At 35.8% G+C, this 11,432-nt stretch overlaps 2 protein-coding genes across 2 annotated transcripts; one reads left to right on the top strand and one right to left on the bottom strand.

The window, feature by feature from the left end:
- The first annotated feature begins 2,224 nt into the window (after positions 1-2,224).
- LOC109156227 (ent-kaurenoic acid oxidase 2-like) lies at positions 2,225-4,394 on the top strand. The gene is made up of 7 exons (XM_019304086.1): positions 2,225-2,457; positions 2,544-3,018; positions 3,102-3,380; positions 3,500-3,589; positions 3,713-3,898; positions 4,014-4,135; positions 4,239-4,394. The coding sequence occupies exons 1-7, from the start codon at positions 2,225-2,227 to the stop codon at positions 4,354-4,356; spliced, it is 1,503 nt and encodes a 500-aa protein (XP_019159631.1). The 3' UTR covers positions 4,357-4,394.
- A 4,292-nt stretch (positions 4,395-8,686) lies between these two features.
- LOC109156291 (glutamic acid-rich protein-like) lies at positions 8,687-10,363 on the bottom strand. Its single transcript, XM_019304141.1, has 2 exons — positions 9,138-10,363; positions 8,687-9,062 (listed from the first exon to the last, which is right to left on the bottom strand). The coding sequence occupies exons 1-2, from the start codon at positions 10,361-10,363 to the stop codon at positions 8,687-8,689; spliced, it is 1,602 nt and encodes a 533-aa protein (XP_019159686.1).
- Between the last annotated feature and the right edge of the window lie 1,069 nt (positions 10,364-11,432).

Here is an 11,432-nt window from a genome sequence, read left to right as displayed (position 1 = left end):
AATGATATTTTTGGATCTAAAGTCCACTGTCTCGAAATGTCATTTTGAATACTTATTGGGACCAAAAAATTTTCAATTGCATTTGTAATATTTTTGGAGATTCTCTTAGAATCATGACGCTTAGTTTATATTGTGGACCAATTTAGGCTTTAAGAATTTTCAGCCTAATGAAAATACTTATTCTATTAGCTATATATCTTGGTTCCATTAATTAAATGAGCTTTATTTATATTCCCATCTCGCTTTACTATATTCTCGCTTTGTCATAGCGACTGATCAGTTGGGAATGAGATGAGAAAAATGGACAATAGCAAATCAAGGTAAAATATTTGTATATATTGTCATTGATGCCTCTTTTTAATAGACATGAAGTCATCATATTTGGAACTAATCAAAATGTATATAGTTTTCTCTTGATATAAAATTCCTTTACTCCAGAAGAGTGATATATGTTTAGAAGATTTTCTCCATTGATAATTTTGTATTCACTAAGTACTTACCTACGAAAAAAAATCCATAAGGCTAATATACGTAGGTTAAGGGAAATGTTGTTTTCAGGGGGGAGCAAAAAGATACAATGAAATTTATTGATCTAGATGATCATGAGAAATATTATACTCTTTGTAAATATTGAAAGATTGAACCCTGAAGGTTCATGGTTGTACTATTTTTTCCTTAACTAAGTATTTTCCCATAGAGTTTTCTTAGTAAAGTTTTTAATGAGGCAACCAGTATAACATTTACTATTTTTCTTAGCTAGATTTTTTTTCACGTGGTTTTCCTACTGAGATTTTTAACGAGCCATGTATATATATTTTAATATATTATCCATATATCTTGTACTCTTTTCTTGTCTAGGTTTTTCCACAGGATTTTTCTAACAAGTGTTTAACAAGACATTATGGTAAAATAATGTTAAGGGGGGAGTGTTATAAATATAGCATAAATGGACATTATTTCTATAACGGATGTAATGGTCAATATTAATACCATCGTTATGGCTTTTGTAGTATATATATATATATATATATATATATATATATATATATTCTACTATTCTATAGAGGGGAGTGCAATGGAAGACATGAATAATAAAGAGCTCCCTTCTCTCTCTACTTATAATTTCATTATTAATTTTATTGTTTAAATATATATAAAAAATCCTACCAACTTTGTTTAGACAATTTCTAATAAAATTTTTAAGTAATCAATTAAACACTAATATACAAATCTTATAATTTTAAATAAATATACACTCTCAAATATTAGAATTATATATATATATATATATATATATATATATATATATATATAAATTCCTGGCAATTCAATTTCATACTGAATTGGAGCTTTTGTATTAATTGATTTAATTGAATTAATATTCAAAGAGTTATAATGGTTAAATGAAAGCAATATTAAATAGCAACTTTTAATATTCCAACTTTCAAGTTTATTCAAGAATCAGCTCATGCACTTAACCCAATATTCTTGCTAGTGCTAATTGCGAAATCAACCCTTCAAATACTAAATTAAATATTAAAATAAATTTAAGTATATGATCATAATAGGGATTATAACGTACATACAATTATGCAAATTATTCCAATTCACATATTATTATGCATATGGAATTATGCTAACGGTTACTTTTGAAAAAAATCTTAATAATTATGGTAATTAAGAAATGAATTCACACATTATACTTTTATTAAACTGTTTTTAATACTTGTCGTAATATAAATTTTGTCTAATCAATTAAGGAAATTAATGACAATTACTATACTTGAATAAAAAAAAATATTATGTTAAAATAATAATAATAAAAATAATAATAATCCGTAATTATTATTATTATAAAATTATAAATATATATAAATATAATATAAATATAATTATAATTATAAAATTAAAAACTGTTTATATAATTTCTTAATATAAATAAATTTCACAATGCACTTAATCCAATATAATATTCCAAGTTCCAAGATTACTAAAAAATCAGGTCATGCATGCACTTAATCCAATAATATTCCTGCTAATGCTAATTGCAAAACCAACCAACCCTTCAAATACTAAATTAAAATAAATTGAATTAATAGGGCGGTGTAGAAGCTAAGCTAAGCTTCTGGCGTGTCTATAAATAGCGAGCGAGAAATTGAAGAGCAGGCAGGCAGGGGATCGGAGCAGATCAGAATCATATCAGAAAGAAATATAAGAACTGAAAATGGAGTTGGGGTGGGGTGTGTTATTAGCTGGGGTTTTGGGTTTAAGCAGCTTTTGGTGGGTGCTTGGGAGGGTGAATTGCTGGTACTATGAGATACTGAAGCTTGGTGATAAGAAAAGACTGAGTTTGCCTCCAGGTGATTTAGGTTGGCCTTTCATTGGCCACATGTGGTCTTTCCTAAGAGCTTTCAAGTCCAACAACCCGGATTCCTTCATCGCCTCATTTGTTTCCAAGTATGTATAGTACTCTGATCTGATAGATATATCTCGATCTTTAATTTCTCTATCAATCTCATATATATATCTATACATGTATATAGATATGGAGCAACTGGGATGTACAAGACCTTCATGTTTGGTAGCCCAAGTATCATCGTTACAACACCTGAGGCCTGCCGAAGAGTTCTATCAGATGATGAATTCCAGCCTGGGTGGCCTGAATCCACCAATGTACTCATGGGCAGAAAGTCTTTCATTGGCATTTCTGTGGAAGAGCACAAGCGTTTGCGGAAGCTGACAGCCGCCCCCGTGAATGGGCACGAAGCATTGTCTTTTTACATTACCTACATTGAAAAAAGTGTGAAGATAGCACTCGAGAAATGGGCTTCCATGGGAGAAATAGAGTTCTTGACACAGATGCGGAAGCTCACCTTTACCATAATTATGTACATTTTCTTGAGCTCAGAGAGTGAACAGGTCACGGAGGCTTTGGAGAGGGAATACACAACTCTCAACTATGGGGTTAGAGCTCTGGCAATTAATCTTCCAGGATTTGCTTACTATAATAGTCTCAAGGTATATATATATTGTTCAATCTATTTTATTTTGATGAAAAGAAAAGATTTGATTTTGATGAATAATGTTTGTCTGTCTGTCAGGCGCGAAAAAGGCTCGTGGCTATTTTTCAATCTGTAGTGGATGAAAGAAGAGAGTTGAGAAGGAAGAACCCTAAGGCTAGTCTTCTTGAGAATGGAAAGAAAGATATGATGGATAGACTAATGGATGTTAAAGATGAGAATGGGAGAGAGCTGGATGATGAGGAAATAATTGATGTTATGCTCATGTACTTAAATGCTGGGCATGAATCATCAGGCCATATCACAATGTGGGCTACTGTGTTTCTGCAGAGCCACCCTGAGGCCTTCAAAAAAGCCAGGGTTCGTTACTTTATTTTTTTAAAATTTTTATTTTTATTTGGACAATATAATCATTTCTTTTCTTTTCTTCCAAACATAAATTAATTTCTCATCATATCATATATATAATGCTCATGCAGGCAGAGCAAGAGGAAATTAGGCGAAATATGCCTCCTGATCAGAAGAGTTTGACACTCAAAGAGGTCCGACAAATGGAGTATTTGTCCAAGGTCAATCTCTGCCCTTTATCCTTTCTCACGCATATATGCTATTATTATTTTATTATATTGCTCATCCAAATATGCTATATATGCTTTCACCTACACATAATCTTTATTTGTTTTGAAATTAAGGTGGTTGATGAAACACTTCGTCTGGTAACCTTCTCTCTCATGGTGTTTCGCGTGGCAAATAAGGATGTCAATATTTCGGGATATACAATTCCAGCGGGATGGAAAGTTTTGACGTGGTTTAGAGGTCCTCACTATGATGAGGAGCTATATGAAGACCCATTTGCATTCAAACCTTCTAGATGGGATGTAAGTTCAATTCCATCAATTCGTTTAGCAATCCATCTTTTCTTTTCCCCATTTTTATTATTATCATTGGAAATGTATATATATATGACTGACACAATGATTGAAATTGGTGCAGGATTTTACACCAAAAGCAGGAGCTTTTCTTCCATTTGGAGCGGGAAGCAGACTCTGCCCAGGAAACGATCTTGCCAAGCTCGAAATCTCTATTTTTCTTCACCATTTTCTATTGGGTTACGAGTGAGTTTAATTTAATTAATACATTTGCTTAGCTTGTTTTCAAGGTTTCTTGGATTTTTGCGCTGCTGACTGGGTTACGTTATTTGTTTTATTTAATTTGTAGGCTGCAGCGAAAAAATCCTGATAGTCCGCTCATGTATTTACCACACACCAGGCCTAAAGACAATTGTCTGGGAAAAATAATAAGAACATCATCTTCGATTGTCAAGACAGCAAAATAAACAACCTCAACTTGTAGCGGCATACTCTATTGTCTCGATCTCTTCAAAATTAATCTATGTTATCCTTTATTTTCCCTTTAAACTTCCTTATCTATAAAAAGTTTATTGTTGGGATGATTTCTTGACCCCACAAATATAATGATGACATACTATCTCTTCACATTTCATCAACAATTATATTTGCAAGTTCAATGAACAGGTTAATCAATTCAACCAACTTAAATCTTCAAATGTATTCAACAATTTGGGTTGGTGGCACAGTCCAAAATCAGGGCCCAACATGTTGCATGGACCAATTATCTTATTAATTTAGCCATACAAAATTTTACAAAACCATGTGTCATCTAATTAAATTACATGTCCACTTAAACCTATAAATTTTTGTAAACGAATTGGATAGTGAAATAACACATATAATAATGACATGTACAATATGTGACTAAACAAAAATACATTTAAGTGTTTTGTTGGTCTGTTTCTTGATTTTTGGTAATGTTCAATGTTTAATGTCTTCATATGTGTCTGCCTTTAAAATGCCATTTGATGGTTCACATTTGTCTATGAACATATAGCAGATTTATGGATTCTCCCATTTGATAGTGATTAGCTACACTGTATCTTAGTGTTGGTTTCTTATTAATGTAATGTATAGCAGTTTCTTATATTGGTATTAAATCCCTACATACCTGTGCTATATAGAGATTTTGTTTTATTAATTAATTCCCTTAGTTGTCTTGATGTTCAAAATGTTGTTGTTTTATAGTGAGGCATTAGATGAGAGGAACCTAAACCATAGTAGAACATATTTTTTAGTACTCTTCTTAGCATACTATATAAGTATATGTATCTATAATTTTAGTAAGAGCCAATAATGTTAGGCCCTTAACTGAAACAAAAAAATGTTGGTACTATTGTTTTTTTAAAATGAATGGTTAATATTATTTTGATTTTAGTAATTTTTAATTATTTTTCTTTTTTATCCTCTATTATATTATTTCCTTCCCTAAAATAACCCTATATTCTGTTAGTATAAACTTTAGTAACGGAATATTCCGTTAACTATTTATTATTCTTAACATACTGATTAATTTATATAAGAAAGGTCTTAGGTTCGAACCTCATCCCAATTAGAGTTGGCATAATTGTTAAACATATATTATGAATATGTTAAAATGTATTAAAAATATATATATAATATAAAATTTAACATAAACTTTGATCAAATAATTAGCCCGACTAAATATATAGCAATCCAATGTATTCAACAATTTCGTTTGGTGGCACAGTCCAAAATTAGGGCCCAACATATTGCACGCATCAATTATCTTATTAATTAAGCCATAAAAAATTTTACAAAATTGTTGGTCCCGGTAGGGTCGAAAGGAGAGTTTAGAGGGGGGGGGGGGGGGGGGTGAATAGACTCAATTCATTTTTCACGAATAATAACTCCTTTCGGGGTTATTACGCAGCGGATATGTAGGTGAATTTTAAAGTTTCTTTGCACTGTTTGATCTTATGAGAAACTTTCGGTTAGGGCTAATGGAATGCGATGCACGAAAGTAAATGCTGAAATGTAAAGAGACCGAGACAAGAGAATTTTTATAGTGGTTCGGCCAACTGTGCCTACTCCACTCTTTTTCCACAACTTGTGAAAGGTTTGCACTATCACTCCTAGTACAAATTACACCAAGATAGCTTCCTTGATCACTAAGCCAGATAGCTACTTAAAGGTTTTTCAACTCCTTGAGTTTACTCCGCCTCTATCAACTTCTTCTTCAGAGTTGAGGGTTGGATTGGATAATCATTGAGTTTCTCCAACACGTTGAAATCTTGACTGGCTGGTGGCTGGATGGATGATCAGCGTGTACAAAGATGCAAGATTTCTTCAAGGATGTGTGAATGAATTCAGATGAGTCTTCTTCAAATTTCACACCTTCAATCGCTGGATTTCAAAAGTCTGAGAGAATGAACTTGTATAAGGAGCTTTTGAGAGAATGAATTCAGTTGTTCTAAAAACCAGCACCTTCTAATGTGGAGAAGATGAGTATTTATAGGTGTGAAGAAATCCATCCGTTGGAGGGAGATGGCATTTCAAACCTATGATCCAGTGGTTAATAACCGGAGAGCCTTGTGCATTTGTTGCTTCATTAAATGCAGTTGTACTATATAGACGTTGGAGATAAGCACTTTTGCTTATTTTGTCTTCTAGCTCTGAAAAGTAGTACTGTGTCATTTAATGCACCTTGATAAGTGTGCTCTCAATCCTTATGAGAGTTTATTCCTAGGATGATCTTTAGATGAGACGTTTGACAACATTCTTTTTGAGTTGAGAGAAAATAGGTTGTCTTGACTGTCATAAAGTTCTCTTGAACTGAATGCTTCTTTCAGCTTCTGCTTTCTGTATTATAAGATCATCTCATCTTTCGTTGTCCAGTAGAGGTGAGGTTGTGCTTCATCGAACTGTTCTTCTTTCGTTGAGCGATACCTAACTAAAAATAAGCTTAACCCGGTTTCGTGTGTTTGTCTAGCTTAACACGAATTACAAGAATGAGTTAAGGTACCTTTCGTCTAGAACGAAGGTAACAAGCCAAACAACAAAAAGTTAGGGGTCTACTTCTAAGTTACATTGGTATCATCAAAATCCTAATACATATGTTCCTAACAATTTCCCCATTTTTAATTATGCCAAAACCTATACTCTCTTTATAAGGCCGATAAATATCCCATAAAGGATTTTTCATTACAAAACATCCATCGAGAAGAGTTTACATATGATTTCTAAAAGAATGTAAGATAATACAAGTATACAAAGCAAATAACTTAGATAAAGACACGATAGATTGAGATAAAAGTGACTTTTATAAAGATAAAAAACACTTACAAGTACTGTCACTGGTGTTGAGGGAAAAGAAACCTTTACATATCTAAAAGTTTCGCCTTCTGAATCTGAGCTTCTTCTCTTTCCTTGTCATCTCTCTCTTTTTGTTTCTTGAGCATCCTTTTCATGTCGATGTCTCGGTTGATATGCTCTCTGTATTTTTGAATTGAGCTTTCTCTCATAATGTCTTCATATTCACCTTTGATGTTGCTGCTCACGTAATTGTTGTATGCTTCGAGGATGTTTTCTCTTTCAACTATGCCGAGATTCCACCATGTTATGAGTTCACATGAGTGCATTCCTTCGGCGTAGCTTTTTCCTGATTCCTTGTGAATTTTGAAGGCAACATTATATTTGACTCCAGTCTCAACATCTTTCTTGACTTTTGTGACATCTTTTATGGCTTCTTTGATTCGTTCTCTTTCAACCAGTTATTTCTCTCTGGCAAGTCTTGCTTCTTCTTGTTTATTCCAGAGTTCTCGGTTTGCCCTATTGATTTCTTCGTTTCTTTGAGTCTGATGGACTTACCGGAAGTAATTATCTCTTTTCTTCATCCACACGGGTATGTTGTACCCTTCAAACCGTTTTCCACTTCCTTCTTCGTAAGGTTGGTATGTGTGGAAATTTCCTACAACATCCATCGTTACGGTATCCTTTCGCATCAACCTTTGGCGAAGGTTCTTTTGCTCTCTGCTCATTTTCCCAGAAAGTGAGAACTCGGAGGTGGATCCGAAGGATTGGCGAGGTTTGATGGAATGCTGTTTGGGTCGAGAGTGGTGTTGTTGACGAGATCTTGATCTTGAAGGTGATGATCTTGTGTTTCTTCTTTCCTCTTGTCTTGGTGAGCTTCTTCTTTCTTGTTCTTGTCTTGTTGGTCTTCCTTCATTGCTTCTTCCAAGGGGAGATCTGTTTCTGTCATCGTCCTTGTCATCATAATCTTTTATGTCTTTTTCCCCCTTTTTGGCATCATCACACGGAGTTTCAGAGAATCTGGTCAGGCTTTGAACTGCAATGAGAATATCCTTGAGGTATTCAAACATGGTGAGTTGATATTCAGCCATCCGAAACATATTATCATGCCCGAGATCAATCTTTGTACAAGCAAGATCCACTCGTTCTTTAAGACCGAAGTGAGCACATTTAAGAGCATGTTGTTCCTTAGAGATTTTGTCAAGAGTAGCTCGTTGTTCCTTGAGTTCGTGTGCAAGCCTATCTTGAGCATCTGGATTTGAAGTGTTGGGATGTGGACGAGACATTGTTTCTGTCAAGCGGTCGACCTTGGCTGATAGATCTGCTATGTTTCGACTATCTTTCTCTCCGTGATGCAGATATTGCTTGTGAATGAGTTCAGCAGTGAAAACTGTATTCAGCATTTGGTGCATGATGTGCTCAGGACTAAGATAATCCATGCCAGGTGCTTGGTCATTCGCATGAGGTGATGTTTCCCGATTTTCATAGTGATGCATCCATGTTGTCATCACGAGCTGTATCTTCAAGAGGAGGTAACATGGTGAGAGGTAACTCACGTGTTAGACCTACTATGATGGGAGAGTCACTATCATAATCCGAATTTCCATCATTAGCAAGATTAGTGTTATCTTTTCCTTCATCATCATCATCGTCATCATCTTCATCTCCGCCATCGTCATGAGAATCGTCTTGTTCATCACTTGATTTGTCATCTTCATCTTCATCTTTATCATCTTCTTCATTCACATGAGGTTCTTCATTATCATTCTCTGAATCAGAGTTCGCCTCTCTGCTTTCGTTTTCAGATGTTCTTTCGTCGTCATGTTCAATCTCCTTTCCTTCGTCATCTTTGAGTCCACTGACATTGCATGCTAGGTCGTTCTAATGAGTTCGTTCTAGCTCTGTCTTGACTTTGGACAAAAGTAGGGCATACCGAAATTCTTTCATCTCTTCGACGAAGGCTGGGTCCAATGGCGGCTTGTTGAGCTCAATGCAGATGGGTGCCTTTTCTTTCCCGAGAGTGCGATGGGTCACTTTGTATGAGTACACACGTTTGATAGTTTCAAGACGCAAAGCTTCATAGACGTCTTGTGTACCAATCCACTCTAAGGCGAACTCTTCTTCATCCTTCATTTCCTCAAACATTTCAAGAAACGTTCGTAATGGAGAGGTGCGCCATTTCTGCCATTGCATAACCCTTTGGAAATTAGTCTCAATAGATTCTCGAAGCAGTTGATCTCTTAATGGAGGAATTGGGACAGCTTCGAGTACTGACACAATTGCTTGAGAGCTTTCGGGTATAACCGATTTGGGCAAGACTTCAGGCTTGGGTTGAGCTTCTTTCTGATCGGATTTTATTAGAGGAGTCATTTCTCTCGTCTCAGCTGTTTGACTAGGTTCTTGTGGGAGACTTAAGTGACTCGAAAGATATGGTGTGGTTTCATCCTCTTCTACCCTGACAAGTTCTTGTGTCAGAATGGGAGCCATCTGCTCTGTTCGGGTAGGTTCTTGTGGGAGGGTTGGTTCAGCGACAGTTGTAATTTGACCATCGATCACTCCTCTCGTCTCTTCTGGCATGCCAGGTTCTTGTGGGAGACTTAAGTGATCGTTCAGAGGCTTAGATCCTTGAGCTTCTTTGTCCACCACGGCAGGTTCTTGTGTCAAACTCATGTCGAGTTGCTCTGCCTGGATGGGTTCTTGTGGTAAGGATTTTTTCGAACTTTCGGTGCTCTTTGATCTCTTCTTTCTTTTCTTCGATTCCTTTCTTTTCATTTCTTCCCCCTGAGAAGATGCAAGCTTCTTCTTTAGTTTGGATAGCAATATTGACTCAGGAAGGGGAGCCAGTTTCGCCATGATCTCGTTTGCTTTGGCAATTGTGGGCCGAAAGTGGCTTTTTGTTGCTTTCACAGGAGTAGATTGTGCAGCCTCTTCTTCTTCTGAGGAATCAGCAATTATAACAGGTTCGGTTGAAGATATTTGAGGAGTCTTATGAGAAACATCTTTCGTGACTACTTCCGGTTGAGGTGACGTGGGGGTTTTCATTTCAATGACTGGTGGAGCGGTAATAGTAACTTTCGGTGTTGCTTCGGGTTGTTCCAAGGATGGTTCTTTTGCTTTGGGTGCAGAAGAGCTTTTGTCCTTTCGTGGTCTTTTGGCCATGGGCACATCATCATCACTTTCCTTAGATCATTTGGACTTTCTCACTTTCTTCACTGATTCCAACGGCAAGTCAAGCTCTAATGCCTTCTGTTTGTCATAGCCAGTGGGTTTGGACTTCATGTGACACACTTTTCATCCTGGCGAGACTCCTGCTCGTAGAGGGACTTTCTTCATGGCGAGAAGATAACTGATTAAAAAACCAAAACCTATCTTCTTGGTAATATACCCTGGTGTAGAACGACTGGGCGAAGAACGACCATTCATGATGATGTGGCGAAGTTGGTTAAAGACAACTTTTGACCAATCTAATTTGTATCCTCCAAGAAAAGCATGCAGCATCTTTAGTTTGTCCTTCATGACATCATCTGTTCCCAAGGTTTTGTGTTCTACAATCTTGTTGAAGATGTCAATCGTAAACTCGTAGTCCATTCACAACCATTTCTTCTTTAGAGGCCAAGTAATTTTTGCACTTGTTGGTCCCTGCTTGTTCTTGATTGTTTCATAAAAGGCATTCTGCTCATAGTAGTATCGAGAGAAATCTGGATGATAGGTGTCATCTCGGTCTGGAAAGGAGAAGGCCTTCTTCAAGTCGTCAACGATTAGAACTACGGCGGTATGATTTACCTCGGAGGTAATTTCCGATCCATCGGTAGAAACACTTGCATTCATATAAAATTGAGCAACATCAACTGGGAACCAGTAGGTATATAAGTGTGTAACAAAGTTATACAAACCGCTTTCCTTGAGAAGATTAATCACTTTTTCTCCGAATGAGCGGTCAAGAACATATTCCAAGAATCCATGGGCATCCCACATGCTTCCACCAACGATGAATGGTACTCTGGATTCGATGAAGTTGATGTCGGATGTTGGAAAGCTTTGACGTGGTTTAGAGGTCCTCACTATGATGAGGAGCTATATGAGGACCCATTCGCATTCAAACCTTCTAGATGGGATGTAAGTTCAATTCCATCAATTCGTTTAGCAATCCATCTTTTCTTTTCCACATTTTTTTTATTATTATTGGAAATGTATATATATATATATATATATATATATATATATATAT

This window comes from Ipomoea nil, unplaced genomic scaffold, assembly GCF_001879475.1.
Source record: "Ipomoea nil cultivar Tokyo-kokei standard unplaced genomic scaffold, Asagao_1.1 scaffold2705, whole genome shotgun sequence".
In the NCBI taxonomy this organism is placed as follows: Eukaryota; Viridiplantae; Streptophyta; class Magnoliopsida; order Solanales; family Convolvulaceae; genus Ipomoea; species Ipomoea nil.
This window is presented reverse-complemented; position numbering and strand designations above follow the sequence as displayed.